General features: G+C 43.5%; 1 protein-coding gene across 3 annotated transcripts in view; it reads left to right on the plus strand.

The window, feature by feature from the left end:
- The window catches only part of ARHGAP36 (Rho GTPase activating protein 36), a 30,737-nt gene extending 15,904 nt beyond the window's left edge, over positions 1-14,833 (plus strand). The window contains exons 2-12 of one of the 3 annotated variants that reach the window (XM_035288704.3): positions 7,179-7,337; positions 8,582-8,647; positions 9,135-9,370; positions 9,612-9,804; positions 10,021-10,076; positions 10,305-10,455; positions 10,970-11,118; positions 11,279-11,455; positions 11,696-11,793; positions 11,926-12,032; positions 13,507-14,833. In XM_035288704.3, the coding sequence (XP_035144595.1) occupies positions 7,179-7,337; positions 8,582-8,647; positions 9,135-9,370; positions 9,612-9,804; positions 10,021-10,076; positions 10,305-10,455; positions 10,970-11,118; positions 11,279-11,455; positions 11,696-11,793; positions 11,926-12,032; positions 13,507-13,664 (1,550 nt within the window). In that variant the 3' untranslated portion in view covers positions 13,665-14,833. Of the gene's footprint in view, positions 1-7,178; positions 7,338-7,475; positions 7,527-7,599; positions 7,929-8,581; positions 8,648-9,134; positions 9,371-9,611; positions 9,805-10,020; positions 10,077-10,304; positions 10,456-10,969; positions 11,119-11,278; positions 11,456-11,695; positions 11,794-11,925; positions 12,033-13,506 lie in introns of those variants that run through there. The other 2 variants (XM_078364257.1, XM_035288706.3) reach the window with 2 other exon arrangements.
- Positions 14,834-19,542: the final 4,709 nt, after the last annotated feature.

Below are 19,542 nucleotides of genomic sequence, written 5' to 3' on the forward strand. Positions count from 1 at the left end.
CTGTGTGTCTGAAAGGGAGGGTGTCTCAAAGAGGGAAGGTTTGAGAGGCAGGGGAGATGAGAAGATGAAAAAAATAAATCATAATTTACTGAGTGCAAACTAAAAACTTATAGCTGAGTAGGAATATGTCCAGTGCTGGTGGGCCTGAAGAAAAAGTCAATTCTTAGTAGTCCTTAAAAGAACAAAGGAAAGGAAACATATTTAAATTAGTGCAGAGATGGATGATGTTAGACCCATGGGCCTTTTTGACAGTCTTCAGACACTGAATGTGACCTTTGACCAGCCTGTAAGATCCCAGGCCAGGAACGAGGGCTTTCTACTGCAGATGGCTCTCCCCTTCCCTCCAGCATCCCTAGCATGGGTGACTTCCACACTGTGCCAAGGAAGCCAAAGTTCAGGACTAAAATCCCTTTTATAGGCCAGTTACCTTTTTTCTATATTTCATAGACTAGACTAATCCCCACACATCACACAGTTAGCTGCCTTGCATCTCTGATCATGAAAGACTCAGTGAAGATACAATTCCTCTTATCCCATCTAGAAGTGTGCTTCCTGCTGACAGTGGGTGAGTACCCATTTTCATCTTCAAAGGATGATGCAGAGGCAGTTCTTCAGCAGGGACCACTATCTGCCTCATTCCAGATAGTAGCACTTCTGCTAAGTCTTCCTCTCAAGTTTGGCTCCCAGGTATTTTGAAGGGCAATTCCTCACGTTGCTTGCTTGCTTGGCATAGAAATGTACCCCTTGGAGAATACTTTCTTTCTACCCTATCTTTTATTTTATCTTCACAGCCATACTTAATAGATACCATGATTCTTATTTTGTAAGGTCATAGATCTGAGGTGCAGAAAAGCAAGATAATTTGCTCTCTGTCACTTAGTTAGTGAGTGTGTAAACTTACATGGAGTGAGGCTGGGATTTGAAGCTATGTTCCCATCTACAGCTCAGGACCTTGCCAGGATACCCTGCTGTGAGGTTGGGGGTGGGCTGGGGTGAGAAGTATAGTGAGATGAATACGTAGGGCTTTTGGTGCCTTTCTCCTCTGTGCATTCCTCTCCTCTGCCTTTCATAATGGTCTCTTCCTGTGTGTATGTGTGTGTGTGTGTATATATATATATATATATATATGAACTTCTCCATGTATCTATCTTCCCAAGGAATGGCAAAGAACAACATATAAAAATAATACCTCAAAACTCTAGCCACATCCTTAGGAAAGAAGGTAGTCTTGGTTTAGACTTTCCCAGTTCCAGGCAGCAGATGTTGGTGAATACCAAGAGATGCTATGGTTTGTGGGGAAGGGCAAGACTTGGGCTGGGGATAGGAAGGAACAGCTGGTTCTCAGATCATATTCCTCCATGGCATTTTTGTGCAACTTTAGGTAAGTCACAACTTTTCCAAACCCTAGTTTGTTGTTACTGTAAAATGGGAGGAAATATCCAACCTACCTATACCCTAGGGGCTGTTGCAAGAATAAAGTGGCATGATTCACTTATTCATGAATCATGAATAGCTGTTTTAATCACAAGACTCTCAAGAGTTTATAATCCTATGATGATTCACCTGACAAACACTTATTGAACACCTACTGTGTGCTGGGGTCTGGAGATAATAGATGTATGGAAAGCTTTTAAGAAAATGAAAAGCAGAAGACAAATTAGGCATTAAAAACTTTTACCTCCTATTGATAGAACATTTTATTTTTTACTTCTTCCACCACAGTTTAATAGAAGCAGCAACCAAAAGGGAAAAAAAAATGATATACGTGACACAGCTTGTGATGGTAACACTATTATGCACCCTGATACATATTGCAGATAATAGTGAGAATATCTATATCTTGGTGTACTTGATGTCATGCTGCCTTGTTCGCACTATTGTTTGGGATGTTTATAGCATAAAAATGGCCTTTCAGCATCCTGAGCTTGAGTCGTTTCTTTAGTCAATAAAATTTCAAGACAGGATTCCATGGAATGATGACTGTACTTATTTTACAAAGATACTGTAATATGTGGTAGCTGCCTGCCTTCAGATATGACCTCCCCTGGCTTATGGAATCAGGCTCTGATTATGTGTGTATTCTTTTGATTTCTTTATTTAGCAATGCAGAATCTTGCAGCTAGTGAGAGCAAACATTGGTGTGTCAATGCCAAGAGCTCTGAAACTGAAGAGAACTGGGTTCTTGTCCAAGCTCTGCTGTGAAACAGCTGTGTGGTCTTGGGAAAACCCCTGTCCCTCTCTAAGCCTCGTTTTCTGACGTGTAGAATGGAGATTTGAGACCAGGGGATGGTTAAGGTCCTATTTCTGAAACATTCTAATGTTCCTGAAACTTTCTTATTTTTTTGAAGCCAGGGCTTTTCTCCACATATTTTAAAAGTAATACAACCCCAGTTTATGAGCTTCTGTTATAACATGATGGGCTGACTCAATGTATTGATGAACACTATCCCCAGATTTAATTATCTTGGAGCATCATGACCGCATTGTATAAAATGAGCCATTTTGTTCATTGCATCAGCAGCCTTTGCTGAAATGGAGGTAATGGGATAACAACTTTAAGGCTAACTCATTAATGCTCTGGAATGAATAAGCTAATGTGTCAGCAGACCAAATTGCTGCCCAAATGTTTTCATATAGAAACCCATATCTCTTTCCAATGTTGTGATATATTAATGGGAATGTCTTTATCCATTGCCACTGCCTGTAGACATTTGAAAAATGTAGATGCAATACCTTCCAGGCACCCAGCCCCATTCGCTATCAATTTCCTAAACTCTGAGGCATTCTCAGAGGCTTGGAACAAAATTCTGATGATGCCATAAAGTACCTAATTTATAAGGATTTAAACCATGGCATCAGTGCAGTCCCTTTTTTTTTCCATAGGTGTTTACTAGTAAGCACTGCACCATTCCTATTTGATGAGGGCAGTGGAGTAAATTACTCCTCCAAATCGTGAAGGCTGTGGATTTATGCCTAGCTGAAATCATTTCAGTCCTCACAATGTTTAAGTGGTTGACCTTTCTGATGTTAATTTGTTTCTCCATCTGTGCCGTGCATTTGGGAGGACATGAGGAACAGGCTTCTTGCCATTCAAGTGTTTCCCCTTTTTGTATTGATGGGGACTTGATTTGTGCCTCTCTACTCTTTGTTCGAATTCTCCCTCTTGGTATCTGCTAATATTCTAGCCCCTTCACTGATCCAAATAAAATCATATGGGGTTTTTTTTTGTTTGTTATTTATTTATTTATTTTTGCTACTGACAGTGTAGAATTGGATGGTTTGAAAGAGAACAAATTTTGGGATATACAGGCACTTTATTTATCTGAATAATGACATTTAAAATATTAACCTATGTAGTTAGTTCTTCTAAATTTTATGAGATGATTTTTTAAGTACTTGAGCCGATGAAATTGGAGAATGAAGAAGAAAGATCTATTTCCCAAAGTCTAAGATCTCTTTACATAATTCAGATTTACTGGAGACTGAACAGAGTAGACTGTTCAATGCATTGACACAAATTCTAATTTGATGTAATTACTTTTGAAACCTGATTTTTTTGTAAACTCCAGCCCTTGGCCAAGAACCTTCAATAACATGTTTATTAAAAGCCAATGCTAAATATCACACATAATATTATTCATTGAAATTTGAGACAACCACTGAAATGGATACTGTGCCATTTCACCATTTTATAGAGAAGGCCACTGAGGCTCAGATAATTCAACTGACTTTCTTAAGATCACACAGCTAAGAAATCATAAAGCTTGAATTTGAACTCAGTTCTATTTGGCTGTTCCACCAGTACAGATATTTGTCTAAAGATAGTGTTTCTGCAAATGTTTTGAATTCTAGACTGAAACTGAATTGGTTTGCCTTCATCTTCCTACTTGAGTTTCTTTTGAATTTCATGGTCATTTCAGGCCAGTGCCATAGTATACTGAAGGGGTAAGGGGAAACACTCTGGAGCAAGAGAGGTCTCTTGGCACCTCTTTCCTGTAGGGAGCCTCCTTTCCTGTTCAGCTTGGAATGTCAGGCCTGAGAATGAGTATTCAAATCTCAAGAACCTGTTATGTGCCTCTCTCACAGTGTTAAAGCCTGCCTACTCATTTCCCCTCCCCACCCCACCCATCTGCTTCTTGTCGGGGGACATTGGTCTTCCTAACTCTGCTTCTGTATTGTAGGCTACTGGCACCTCAAAAAGGTTGAAGGCAAGTAAGCTAATGCCAGTTTTTTCTGGTAGAACTGCAGCTCTTAAGTTTAGCCCTGTGTGCTGGAGCAGGGAGGCAATGACAAACGGTTTATTCTAAGGCCTTTGATTTCCTTCGGAATTGTAAGCATCTAGGCTGACTCATCTCTCAAAGGCTTTGCTCTCTCTCTGTCTCTCTCCTTTTGGGGCTGTTGTTGATTGGGGATTTTACTGTTTGTTCTTACCTTATATTTGAGGGAGAGAAGACATTGATTTTCATCTTATTTTTGGGTGAAAGAATCAGCTCTGCTCTTTGGATGATCAGATTTGTTAAGCTTCAATAAGAAGAAATAACTGAAACTCCAAAACAGGTACAAAATATGTCTGGATTGGCAAAAGGGGAGAGGGGAGTGATGTTAGAGAAATTAACCTGGAGCTAGGCTGTGTGTCTCAGGGTGAAACCCTAGACTAATAGGCTCTGGACCTACTATTTTGAATGGGGGATTGCTAGAGGCTTAGTCTGGGACTGAGGTTATGCATGTGCCTTTGGTTAAAATGATCACTTTGCAAGTTGCGGTTTGGTGGTTGGACTTAGGTGTTCACTTTGAGTCCAGGGCATGGAGCTTTGCAGTTGGATCTTTAATATCTATGCTAGGTGTTTTCCTTTTGGCTTAGTTCAAAAGCCGTAGGAAGACTCCTTATGTTTTCTCATACTGCACTTATTTCTGACATCTGCGATCCTGGCTATTAAGGAAAGTGAGCAAAAGAGTTTTGGAGAGAAAAATTCAAGGTATGATTTATTTGTTTGTTTGTTTTTTGGAGAGGATAGCTCATCTATTTAGATTATTGCATGATAAAACCGTTACTTAACTTTTCTCTGCCAAAGCTGCATTGCCTGATCTTTGAAATTTGAGCTCCCCACCCCCGAAATCATATATAGAATGTTACTGTAGACTCCATGGGAAAGAGTAGTTCAGAAAAGTGGTATATAACTACTTCTTTTCTTGACAAAAGGTTTAGTTTTCTATGTCCTGAATTACCTTCTCTATCAGGAACCAGCCATATTTACCCAAACAGTAAACCTGGGAGCTATCATAAATGGTTTTCTTTCCATTGCAATTAAAGATTTCCCCTAAATCCCGTCAGTTTTATCCATGAGATTCATCCCCTACTCCAGCCCTAGTGACACTGACTTGTGTCAATAACCTTTGCCTCTTGGCTGATTTACCTACTTCCAGCTCTCTACCCAAAACAGGGTTTTTTCCTGGCTTTCTTTGGTTTTACCAAGGTGCAGCTCTAACTCTTTCACTCCCTGACTAAAACCCTGCAGTACTTCCCTATTACCTTCAGGAGAAGTTCAACTCTTTAAGCTGGCTTATAGGGCCATCCATGATCTCATCCCTGCCCATCCAGTTTTATCTCCTTCAAATCGCTTTATACAGTTTCAAGAATATGACAATCTCTCCCATCTCTTTGTCTTTGTACAAGCTGTTCTCTCTCTGGACGCTGCTCCCCCTGCCCCCGCCCCCACAGACTTAGATGTTTTCTCCTTTCTGCTTTCACAGTACTTTGTTTTTATCTTGGAGGTCTGACATCACCAGATTTTGTAAATTGTTGCTAACCTGTGTATCTCCCTCACTGCATTGTTAAATCTTTAAAGAAAGAAATAGTATTATCTTGCTCATCTTTTGAATCTTTAGTGCCTGGCACAAAGTGGGCAATTAGTACAGGGTTTTTTTTCTTTAATGAATGAACAAATGAGTAATAACAGAGAATGTGCTGGAAAGGATGCTGTGTGAGGCACAGGGGCATACCCAGTGGGGGATACTGTGTAGTCTGGAAGTAGTATAAGATAGTGGGCACCATGGAGAAGGCACATATAAAATAGGTTTCACCGTTGCACTAAGATAAACTTCACTTTGATCACCAATTCTGTTTAAGGAGTCTTACTAGAAATGATCTGGAAATGATGTTTGCTGGTTTTGGTACAAATGATTTTTTTTTAAAGTAATATAATCAAGTTGTACAATGTTTAGTATATAGAGAAAAGGCAACAGGCAAACAAAATCTGACCAGTTAATGCAAATACTGTTAGCATTTGAATGCATTTCCTTCACTCTTTTATTTTTATGCATGCTTTTCTTCATGTAGTTGCAATCAAAATTAATACAATTCTGTGTTTTATATGTTGTCAAAAAACTCTTTGTAAGTATCATTTTAATGATTGCATAATTTTTCCATACTGTGGCCATTACAAAGTTTATATAAATAATATCATTGCTGGGCTAGCTTTTTTCCCCCTTTTTTTGTTACTATTTTGGTTTATGTGCATATGCTTTTTCCTGTCTGTAAGATGATTTTATTAGGATAGATTCCTAGAAGGGGAGTTACTAGGTCAAAGGGCCTGGGGACGATTTTTGGCTCCAGACCCATGTGTTCAGTTTGCTTTTGGAAGACTTGTATGAATTTGCAGCTCTCCTAGCTTAGATGAAAGTCCCCCTTCTATTCAACCTGGGCAGCACTATCATCATGGAAAAAAACTAAAAATGTTCTAATTAATTAATGGAAAATATTATCTTATTTTTGTTTCAAAGTGCTTTTGTTAAAAAAAATTTTGTCTTTTATTTTTATTCTTCTTGTTTTCGCTCTTTGTAATTTTTTTCTAATTAGGTTTTCTCTTTTCTGGACTGTTTGTTCAGGGCTGATGTCTGTTAAGGGCTGATTTTTTTGAAGTTGGATTTTTTTCTCTTTTTTAACAAAAGCAATCAGAGGCTGTTCTGCTTGAGGGTGAAGCCGCCTCCCAGTTTTCCCTCCCCTTCTGCCCCCACCCCCATAGTTCTGTCCAGCAGGTCCAGTGACAATTGGATGATGCAGCCTTGATAATCATTCCATTTCAGAATGGGTGGCTGCATTCCTTTTCTGAAGGCAGCAAGGGCATTGTGCCCCAGAATCATGCCCCTTTTGTTGTTGTTGTCCGCCTTCCTCTTTTTAGTGAGCGTCTTGGGAGGAGCCCCAGTACACAACCAGGAGCGCAGGACGAAGATGGTATCTATACACAGCCTCTCCGAGCTGGAGCGTCTGAAGCTGCAGGAGACTGCTTACCGCGAACTCGTGGCCAGACATTTCCTCTCCGAATTCAAACCTGAAAGAGGTAAGCTGTACCCCGGAGTGTGGCATCCTCGCCTTCGGGAGAGTGGACCCTCCGGGCAATACGGGGCGGATTAGGGGGTCTAGGAGGGTGGGAGGGGCTCACGCCTGGTCTTGGACCAGGTTAGTTCTCTTGGCATCTGGGGAACTGCAGAAGCCGGAGTTGAAGGCTGTTCGTTGAATTGCGGAAGAGGTAAAAATTAGTTGAGTTTGGACGAAGCCTGGGGGTTGAGGGGCAATAAGACAGACGGGCAGATGTCAGGGACAGACAGGTGGACAGAGAGCCAGTGAAGAGACAGACGCACCAAGTGCGGTGCGAGAATAAGGCAGAGCGAGACGGAGACGCAGAGGAACGCTCTGGGAGAGACCTGGGACAGACAGAGACAGCGCGGTCGAGAGACAGAGAGTAGAGGGAGATAGCGAGACAGTGTGAGAGAGAGAGACACTCCTAGCCAGGCGGTGAGCAGGAGGGCTGTGCTGGCGCGGGGGAGGCGGCGGGAGGCTGGCGGCGAGCGCTGCCCACCTCTGCTTGCTGCCGGGGAGCGAGCAGGACGCCGCGCGGGACGAGGTTCGAGCGCACCGGGGAATCTCAGGGGTACGCCCGCGGATTTGGCAAGGGAGCCCAGGAGAGGAAGGAGCGGGTAGCGCGGACCCCGGGGCGCCCCAGAGGGATTGGAAAGTGCTGGGGGTGGTAGGTTCGCTAGGCGCGCTCGGCGAGCCCAGCTAGAATTGGGTGAAGCAAAGGGCGAGGAGCCCCCGCTGGCAGCCACTGACGCCCGGTTCCGAGCGCGGGGACAGCCAGGTGTCACCGCCTCTCCTACGGCTGCGCAGGGGGCCGACGGCAACCCTGTGCGAGTGCTCCCGCAGTAACTTGGCGACTCTCACCCGAGGTGGCGCTGGGGGAGAGCCCCTCCCTCCCCTCTCCTATTGCCCGCTCCGCGCTTCGGAGCCCCGGAATTTATGTTTTAAGTGTTGTATTGAGGGACTACCGGTGCGTTGCAAGATGCGCGGTGCGCACGCATTAGATTGTTTGGCTTGGTTAAATTCTTGGAGTCTGATATGAGAGTCTTGGTCTTGTTGTCAGGTGGGGCAACTGAGGCTTAGAGGAAGCAAATCACTTTTCGCCGGCTGGACAGAGCTCGCCTCTCTGCCATCCCCTCCCGCGGCTGCATATCAGTGTATTGGGGTGTTTAAGTCACTTTTCAAGCCCTATTTGTGATTGTATCTTTTCTTTTTCTCTTCCCGTAGCTATGCCTATTGACCGTCCGAACACCTTGGAGAAGTTGTTTGTGACTTTGAGAGGACCAGAGAGGGGTGAGGGGGCTCTTGTATTTACTTTAGAAAAGAAATAGAATGCTAACCCCCTGCGTAGTGTGGCCCTGGAGACTGGGTGGCGTCCACTGTCCCGGGAGACACTCTCCTCCGCCCCCAAACCCCACAGGGGGTTATATCAGGAAATGGCGCAGTAGCTGTAGGTGCCTGAGGCGGTCCTCTCAGACCTTCCTGGTGGACTCACCCCACACAGATCAACCCAAAGAAATCTCCCTCATTGCTTCAAGGTAGTCACCCCCAGGGAAAATTTAAGGCAGGGACTTCTAGCCTCTTCGGGGTGGTTGAGTAGAGCTGAAACCACCGCGGGGTCTTTTTGGCTAGCTTCCCAGGGAGGGGCGCTGCGGGTCTGGAGAGGTGGGGTTTGCTGTGGGTGGTTGCTGGGAGGAGTGCTACAGCCCCTGCAGTTCCTCCTGATTTGAGCCCTGCGAGGCTTTGACGTCTGTCATTCTTTCTCTCCGTGGCTCTCCAGCTGTGTCACTCAAGACATTTGGCATTCGCCTGGAAGAGGTCCTAGTGAACGAGCTTACCCGCCGCAAGCAACTTGAACTGACAGCGGCGATGCAGGTTGAAGAAGCCAATGGTCAGGGTTCGGGCCGTCGTCGGGGAAACGTGGTGCAAAGGATGTTTGGCCGCATCAGGCGCTTTTTCAGTCGCAGGAGGAATGAGCCCATTTTGCCCCGGGAGTTCACTCGCCGTGGGCGTCGAGTGAGTTAAACCTTCCAGGTCTTAGGCAAGGGTCTTTCCTGAGATATGTAGGAATGTAAGGTCGGAGGGTTAAGGCCTGCGTCCTCAGAGGGAGGGGGGAGCTGAACATAATATGTTGAAATGATGTCCTTGGCTTGTCACAAAGAGAATGTATCTTAGTCTGAATGTCATACAGTACTCAGCAAGGTCCTAATAGACTCTCTTTATTTCCCATTTTAAGAGAATCTGGATTTCTCCACAGGGTGCAGTGTGTGTGGATAGTCTGGCTGAGCTGGAAGATGGGGCCCTGCTGCTGCAGACCCTGCAGCTTTCAAAAGTTTCCTTTCCAATTGGCCAGCGACTTCTGGGATCCAAAAGGAAGATGAGCCTTAATCCGATTGCGAAACAAGTCCCCCAGGTTGTTGAGACTTGCTGCCAATTCATTGAAAAACATGGTAAGTGAGCTCCAAATGGGTAAATCAAGGAAGGAGGCAATTAATGGGAAAGGAGGGATGTTCTAGAAATGGGGGGAGAAAGGAGGTCAGGAATGAAGGGCTTGGATAACATTCCCCTGACACCAGTGGAGGTCAGGATGCAGTGGGGGAGGAGAAGGGAAATGCCATAGAAAAGGGGTTCAAAGATGCTGAGCATCCTCTGGTCTTTTCTTTCAGGCTTAAGCGCAGTGGGGATTTTTACTCTTGAATACTCGGCACATAGAGTGCGTAAGGTAAATTGGCTATGTTTACATGTTTGTTCCTCTGGAGAAAGAGCAGGAGGAGGTGGGGCTCCCCCATAGACCTAACTACCTGGCGGGGGAAGGAGCAAGGTCTTTGTAGCCCCCAGGCCCACCATGTTGCCAGCTACCTCCACTGAAGCCTGAAACTTATTGAAGAAATAACCAAGATGGAGCCTGTGGTGGGCGGGGTAGACAATCTATGTCTTCTCCTTTTCCTAGCTCCGTGAAGCATTTGATCAAGGCCTGGATGTAGTGCTGGATGACAATCAGAATGTGCATGATGTGGCTGCACTACTCAAGGAGTTTTTCCGTGACATGAAGGACTCTCTGCTGCCAGATGATCTGTATCTGTCATTCCTGCTGACAGCAAGTGAGTCTTCTGACCTCCTTAGTAGGGCAAGAAAAGGAAATATTACTGGGGTCTAGGAGTTCTAGGGACAGAGGTCAGGCTGGAGGACTTTGAAGAACTAAGGCAGAATGAACATAAGAAGATGAAAAAAAAATCTCTCCAGAATACATACAGTTATTATTTGTCAATTAAAAATAAAATATTAATAAAAACTTCTCTGGGTGACTTTCTCTGTATCTCTTAATGTTCCATTATAAGTTTGTTGTTTGGAAATTGCTCTAGAGCTTCTTGAAGCTGTGTGTTCCCTCTCAGGTCAAAAAAGAACCCAGGTTCTGTAGAAAGGTCTGATTTTGATGGGAGCACTTCTTGCTTTCAGGGTTCCTGAGCTCAAATGCTTTGGAAATAAGTAAAGGCAGGATGCCTGGGTACTTTTTCCATAACAGCCAGCAAATTTCAAGCAGAATCCCACCCCCACTGGTTTCAGTCTGCTGCCAAGACTATCCCCCTGAAACAGCCCCTGTTTTCCTTCCTCTAGCTTTAAAGCCCCAGGATCAGCTTTCTGCCCTGCAGTTGCTGGTCTACCTGATGCCACCCTGCCATAGTGATACCCTGGAACGTCTGCTGAAGGCCCTGCATACAATCACTGAGAACTGCGAGGACTCGATTGGCATTGATGGACAGCTGGTAAAAAAAAATCTGGGAAACGGTAGTGAGAACTGTAGTAGGGGACATATGTGGGTGTATATCAGCAAGAGGGTGGATGGAGAAGGGAGAGAGAAACAAGAATAAAAAGAGAAATATCCATTTGTACAACGTCAATCACTTTCTGTCTTCCATTACCTAGGTCCCAGGCAACCGTATGACTTCTACCAATTTGGCCTTGGTATTTGGATCTGCTCTCCTGAAAAAGGGAAAGTTTGGCAAGAGAGAGGCCAGGAAAACAAAGCTGGGGATTGATCAGTATGTTGCTTCTGTCAATGTGGTCCGTGCCATGATTGATAACTGGGATGTCCTCTTCCAGGTAGGTGCAAGTTTTGGATGGACTTATTTTACACATCCCTCTACTGTTCACAAGGCAAGGCACAGTTGTACCTTGCGTGTTTGAGGGTAGCCAAAACAGGCAGCAACAAAATCTTCCAGTCTAGAAATTTCTCCCACATTAGCTGGCCTTGGTACCTTCAGTCCTGGGAACCTGAAAGAGATGAGTATAAGTGAAAAGGTGCTGTGTAATAATGGCTAATGTTGCTAATTCTACCCTCAGGTGCCTCCCAATATTCAGAGGCAGGTTGCAAAGCGTGTGTGGAAGTCCAGCCCAGAAGCGCTTGATTTTATCAGACGCAGGAACCTGAGGAAGATCCAGTGAGTGTTTTTTGGGTTTGTTTGTGCTTAGCCTGAAGCACCTTCTCCTATGGGGTTTTCCAACTCCAGACCATCTTTATATTAAGTAATGCAAATACACAAAATGACTTTTTCAAAACCCTTCCCATTCAGGAGTGCACGCATAAAGATGGAAGAGGATGCACTACTTTCTGATCCAGTGGAAACCTCTGCTGAGGCCCAGGCTGCTGTCCTTGCTCAAAGCAAGCCTTTTGATGAAGGTCAGTTTCCTGCTGCAGGTCAGACCCTTGCTGGAGGTCAGTCCCTTGCTGAAGGCCAGGTCCTTGCTCAAGATGAGCCCCTTGAGGAAGATGAGTCCTCTGAGGAAGATGAAAAGCTAGTATTTGAATATCTTAAGGAGTAGTCTTTGGGGAAGGTCTAGGTCTAGAAATCCCAAATAACCTTGAGATTCAGGGCCCACATCTTGAAGGAATACCAGAGCTTGATGAGGAAGATGATGATCATGATGATACTTTAAATTTTGATAATCTTCCTCCCCTTGGAGATACTCTAGAACCAGATTATGAAATTCCAGAACTCATTGAGATCCCAGACTTTGAAGAAATACCATATATAGATATGGTCCCAGACCCTGAAGGAGCCCCAGATGTGCAAGAAACCCCAAGCCCCGGAGAAAACCCAAACCATGACCTAGAAGAAGGGCCAGATTTTGAAGACCACCAAAATCTTAACCTTGTACAAGTTCCCTATCTTGATGTAATCCCAAACAATGAAATCCTGGACCATGCAGATGCTTCAGATAATGGTGAAACTCAAGATTCTGAAGAAGACCCAGTCTTGAAGAGGTCCCAGCTGTTAACAAAGTCCCAAATGATGAAGCCTCAAATGCTGAAGAAATCCCAGATTATGAAGCCCCAGAGGTAAATGGAATTTCAGACTCTGAAGAAGATCTTGATTTTGAAGACGTCCCCCAAGCCATGAGCCCAAGGATGCTCAAATTCACAACAAAATTCAAGATTATCGGAAAGACCAAGCCAACGCATTGGAAGAAGAAGTTACCACTGCGGCTCCAGAAACTGAAGATGTCTCCATTCTTAATACAATTCCTGACCCTCCGCAAGACCTGGCTGTCAATCTTGAAGAAGTCATGAATGTGGAAAAAGTCGCAATGCCTAAAGATTCTGACTCTGACGAAGTTCAGAATCCAAAGGCAATTCAGTTTCATAAATATGGAGATGTTGCATTCCCTGTAGATACACCACTCTCCTTAAAAACAAGGCTCAGCCTGGCCAAGTCATGGACGACAAGTCCTCCCCAGAGGTGTTGAAGAGCAACACCTGCTTTCTCTCTTCCATGCAGTGCTGTAAGCTTTCGGCTCCAGCTTTGTTACTCGCTTGATAAAATTAGTCAGGTTACTCGTAGGGTGGTGGTGGTTATTAGGAAGCTGTTCTTTTACCAGTCTCTCTGGTGGTATTGTCCATTTCCTCTGAACACAGGGTATCTGTCTTGCTCTTTCTCTTTCCTAACTCAGCTCTTCTTCCAGTTTCCACAGTGGTCCTAGATTTGGAGATCTGTACTCTGCTGTCAGGCTGTAATATTCTTACATGTCAGATGGAGATAATCATTCCTGTCCTACCTTCTTACCTCATAGTGTATTTAAAACTCAAGCCTTGAGTGCTGTGCAAAGTATAAGGTCTAGAAATATAAGGAGTTAACATTGTTACTATTTTCCAGGTTCCTCTGAGGAGTCAGCTGTGCCTTCCGGCACTGCCCGTTCCCATGATGATGAGGAAGAAGCTGGCAACCTCCCCATTCCAGAGCAAGATCGCCCATTGCTCCGTGTGCCCCGGGAGAAGGAGGGCAAAACTGGCATCAGCTACTTCTTTCCTTAGATGGTTTTCCTTCTATAAGGTGCCAGACAGGGGAAAAGGGTCGGGGTAGACCTGGAATGTCACAGTTAATGTTAAGGAGACAGTGGAGGGTAAAGATCTGAAGGTAAGAAGGAGTTCCACCTGATGCTCGGGTCAGGATGAGAATTCCAAACACATGGCCAGCCCCTTCACTGGGGATGCTTGGTCTTTATAGCTGGTAAAAGCAGAGATGTTTCTGTGTCATGCCCACGCTTCCAGTGCTGCCTTGCCTTTCTCTTTTACCCCTGATCTTGGCTTTCTCTCTCTACAGACTATCCTTTAATTGATGTGACACTTGTGGTAAACACCTCTCCCAGAAAAGCTCACAAATCTTGAGGTGATTTCCCTCCCCCAAATGGGATTGCATGATTTTCCTGACTTTCCTACCCTCCTCCCAAGAGCTCAATTGGGAAGGCCCTCAAGAGGCATGCTGGAATGTTAGGTCAGCCTACTGACAGCTGACAATTAATGAGAAATAATGTGACACCAACTTATAGCTGTGTCACTGCAGCAATTCCACCATTGGGATTTTGCCCCCCAAATTATTTAGATCAATGGCTCGTCAAATGGCCTCTCCCAAATTTCTGTGCAGTTTTGCTCAGGTCACACCAACGGGGAAACCTCAAGTGTAGATCTAATTAGTGTTTCTGATATCCAAAGTTAGAGGAAAAATTAGATTTTATTACCTGGATCTGTTTTAGAGACAATTGGTGTTCACACCCTGTTTTCAGCAAAACAGCTAGTTAGGTAAGGACACATAGTTCCAAGTAGCTAAAGTCATCTGATTACAAATGTTCTTAATGATCATCTCTGTAATTCCTTTACACAGGGCGGTACAAAATTTCGGGACATACTCTGGTAACACACAGATATGGGTTATGTATGACATCCAAAATTACAACTGATATTATGGGAAACAACTGCTAAGGTCCATAGAATGAAGAATGTATTGTATTGAGGGTTAGAAATTGATCATATAATGGATAACAACCACTGAACTCGAAAATTTGTGATTCCTAAAACTTCCCTGGCATAAAACTTCTCTGGCTTAAAACTTCTCTGGCATAAAACTTCTCTGGCATAAAACTTCTCTGGCATAAAACTTCTCTGGCATTTAATCATTAATAAACATCTGTATTGTGACAGCAGCATATTCATGGCTTACTGTGTTTTTTTTTTAAACTTGGGGAGTGAGCTGTGAAGCTCTGACTAGAGAGCTGAAGGGGAAAAGGAGAGGTGAACAGAAGTAAACAGGACAGGGTGATACAGAATAAAGAGAAGAGGATGACATGGGATAAAGGGAAGGGAGTGACTTGGAATGAGGAGTGGAGTGAGGTGGAACAAAGGGGAGGAAGTGAGGTGGAAAAAAGAGGGATACAGTGTTATGGGTGAAGGGGAGGGGATCAAGTTTAATAAATGGGAGGGAAGACATGGAATAAAGAGGGAATTACTTGGGATAAAGGGAAGGGGGTGATAAGGAATGAGGATGAAATGAGGTGGAACAAAGGGGAGGGAGTGAGGTAAAAAAAAGGGGATACAGTAATGTGGGATAAAGGGGAAGTGAATAGAGTGGAATAAATGGGAGGGGGAGACATGGAATAGAGAGGGAATGACATGGGATAAAGGGAAGAGGGTGGCATGGAATAAAAGAATGGAATGAAGTGGAATAAAGGGGATGGGTGATGTGGAATAAAGGGTAGGGATGATGTGGAATAAAGGGTAGGGGTGATATGGAATAAAGGGAGGGGTGATGTGGAATAAAGGGTAGGGATGATGTGGAATAAAGGAAGGGGTGATGTGGAATAAAGGGTAGGGGTGATATGGAATAAAGGGAGGGGCGATGTGGAATAAAGGGTAGGGATGATGTGGAGTAAAGGGGAGGGATGATGTGGAATAAAGGGAGGGGTGATGTGGAATAAAGGGTAGGGGTGATATGGAATAAAGGGAGGGGTGATGTGGAATAAAGGGTAGGGATGATGTGGAGTAAAGGGGAGGGATGATGTGGAATAAAGGGAGGGGTGATGTGGAATAAAAAGAGGGGTGATGTGGAATAAAGGGTAGGGGTGATATGGAATAAAGGGAGGGGTGATGTGGAATAAAGGGTAGGGATGATGTGGAGTAAAGGGGAGGGATGATGTGGAATAAAGGGAGGGGTGATGTGGAATAAAGGGTAGGGGTGATATGGAATAAAGGGAGGGGTGATGTGGAATAAAAGGAGGGGTGATGTGGAATAAATGGGGGTTGAGGTGGAATAAAGGGAAGTAAAACAAAATAAAGGGGAAGGGCTTTAATGGAATAAAGGGGGTGTAATTATTAATATTAAAGTAGAAAAGGTTAAGGGGAGATGAAAGAGGAGCAAGGGAAGCGAAGGAAGCTTAAGAGGAGATTCTATAAGAGGGAAGGGAGGGGAATAAATGAGGAGACCACTGGATATTTTCAACTGAGAAATTCCCCCTGAATCAGTGAAAAATAAAAATCCGAGAAACATGGGCAGACATATGACTTCCAAGGGTCAGAGGAAGAACATACTGCTGTCTGACTGAAGGGACTTCCAACTTTTCTTGAAAATATATGGCTTCATGACATACTTGGAAATTTTCCATGTTAGATACAGGGCCTTAGAAAGTGGAATGGATTGTGTTATTTTTTTCTACACACTTTGCTTTAGGATATTTCCTTGCATAGAGATTTACATATTGTGAACATGTAATGTTGTCCCCTCCTATACTAATATATTTTTCGAATAATAATAATCATGATAGATAACATATCGAGGTCTTCCAAAGTATCTGACACTGTGTTAAAAACTTGATGTTCATCATTTAATTTAATATTCACAACAGGGGATATGTGCTACTATCATCTTCAGTGTATTCTTGAAGAAAAGGAGGTACCAAATTACACAGTTGGTTAGTGGAAAAATAGCCAGTCTCTAAAGCTGACTTGTTTAAACACTAGATTATACTGGCCCATTCATCTTGGGATTTTGCCTCAGGCAAAAATACGCATTGTGAGGTCTGCAGCAATTTTTTAAAATTGGGGTTTGGACTTTCAACAAACAAGTTTCAGGTTTCTTCCTTATAGATCCTTTCTCTCCAGAAAGGACAGGCAATGACTATAATATTTCAGGGAGATTCTAGCAGTTATACCCTGAGCTTACAGATATCAGAGGCAGAAGAAAATGTAGGAGCTCATCCATTCCAACCTTCTTGTTATTATATGAATGGTCAGAGTTCTGGGGCTCAGACTTGGGAAAGGTCAGAGTTCTGGGAGTAAGATTCAGACAGACCTTCTGACTGCATTCCAGGACTTTATGGGGTCAAAAAAGTAAAATGTGTCCTGTGAAAACTTTGTGTGTGCTTTCACAATTCAGCTTCAAAACAAACAAATAAACCAAATAACAAAGAAGAAAATAAATTATTTGAAAACATTCCCTTCACTTTCGGCCTTCCCTGAAACCAAGTTTTCTCCTAATCTTACATTTCTTCCCAGGGCCAACTCCTAACTAGCCCAGGGACTGGGCCTGGGAGTGTTTGTAGATGTGGGCATTATCTTTGCTGTCTGCCACACTGTAAACATCAGCTATAGGCTTCCTGACACTTCAAGTCCTGTCCTTATTCTGGATGCCACCAACAATCTACACATGGAAGTCTCACCGCATACACCCTGGCCTCACACCTCTCTGACCTTTAACTTCTTAGTATCTCAACCACTCACAGTCACTTGCCATCACTGGGCATGGTTTCAACTCCAATATCCCACTGAGAAGCAAATCTTCTAATGAAGGTTGGGTCCATGCCATTTGCTCTTTGGCTTCACTGAAGCTTCCAGTGCCCAAGATTTCCTTTTCTCTTCACTTTTTTGCCTGTCCAGCCAAAATCTTGGGGCATATTAATTTAGCATTAACTGCCTCTTAATCCCCTTGCCCTCCAAATGCCACATCTGCACTATTTAGCCCCAGTTTTGGGTCTCTCCAAACAAGTGCTTTCTCCGATCCCATAGTAACTACTGCAGGAGAAAGGAGCAGCACCCCAACTATTGGTGCCTCTAACAATCAGAATTTTCACCCTCAGCCCTTCTGGCAACTCTGAGATAATAGTGTAAGCAAGGTTGTAGGGGTGGGGGAAATGGAGAAGGAAATCCATTTCACGCGCCCCTGGTCATCTCTTTCTCCGATTTTCCTCTCATCTGTACTTCAAGTTTTATCATTACTCCTCTCAAACAACAGCCCCTTACATTCTACCATTACCACACTTCACACAATGGCTCAGACTCCTACTTCATAAAGGAGACTGAGGCTAACTTCGACTTTTTACCCCCACACCTACAAAGGTCTTTTTGGCTTCATGAGTTCTCACTTCATATTGCACAGCACTGCTTCTTATTATATAGCACTCCTTCAGCTTACAGGTTCCTACTCTAGTTTCTTTTCCCTTGCTCTGTCCTCTGCTTTCCTTCTCCATTTCCCCCACCCCTACAACCTTGCTTACACTATTATCTCAGTTATCTTGCCCGATATTTAGATCTCTCCTTCTTTACTAGTTCCCTTACTTCAGGATATACTCATGATCAAGTGTCTCCCATCCTTAGAAATCATTCCTTGATCTGTCATCACCCTGTAACAACTGCTATATAGCTTTTTTTGCTAAGCTCACTGAAAGAATAATCTATTCTATTCTGTTATCTTCCTTTTTTTTGAGACAGGGTCTCATCAGCCCAGGCTGGAGTGCAGTGGCACAATTGTGACTCAGTGCAACCTCTGCCTCCTGGGCTCATGTGATCCTCCTGCCTCAGCCTCCCAAGTAGCTTGGACTACAGGCGTTATGTCTCCACAACTGGCTAATTTATTTTTATTTTTACTTTTTGCAAAGATGGGGTTTTGCTATGTTGACCAGGCTGGTCTTGAACTTCTGAGCTCGAGCTATTCACCTACCTTGGTCTTCCAAAGTGCTGGTATTACAGGCATGAGCCACTGTGTCTGGTCTGTATCTTCCTTCTCACCTCTCTTTTATTCTTCAATACATACCAATCAGGCTTCTATTCCCACTACTCTAATAAAACTCACCACCAATAACCTATTATTACATTAAATATACATTGGTGGTGCATTTATTTTCCTCTGTCTCAGTGACACCACCATCTCCTGATACTTTAAAAATTAATCATTTTTATTTGCGGTAGATTCACATGCAGTTTTAAGAAACAATACAGAGGTTCTATGTATCCTCTACCCAGTTTCTCCAGTTATACTGTCTTGTAAAGCTACAGTACAATATCATATCTAAGATACTGACATTGATACAGTCTAGATAAGCAAAGTTCCATCACCATGAAAACCCCTACTGTTGCCCTTTTATAGCAAAATAGACAAATCTACCTTTCATCCTCACCACCCTTTCTTCCTAACCCCTGGCAACTAATCTGTTATCCATTTCTATAATTGTATCATGTCAAGAATATTATATAAATGTAATAATACATACATGAGCTTTTGGGATTGGCTTTTGTTCATTCAACATAACTACTCTGAGATTCACCCAAGTTGTGTGTAGCAGTACTTCATCTCGTTTTATAGCTGAATACTCATGGTATGCATGTATCATAGTTTGTTTAACCGCTCACCTACTGAAGGACATTTTGGCTGTTTCTCCAGTTTGAGACTATTATAAATAAGACCACCATGAACATTTGAGTACAGAATTTGAGAGGACGTACGTTTTCAGTTTTCTGGATGAGTGCCCAGTTGTGCAATTACTGGGTCATACAAGAAACTGACAAACCACTTCCCAGAGTAGTTATACAATTTTGTATTCACAGCAGCAGTGTATGAGCGATCCAGTTACTCTGCGTGCTTGCTAGC

The sequence above is a fragment of the Callithrix jacchus genome, chromosome X (assembly GCF_049354715.1).
Source record: "Callithrix jacchus isolate 240 chromosome X, calJac240_pri, whole genome shotgun sequence".
In the NCBI taxonomy this organism is placed as follows: Eukaryota; Metazoa; Chordata; class Mammalia; order Primates; family Cebidae; genus Callithrix; species Callithrix jacchus.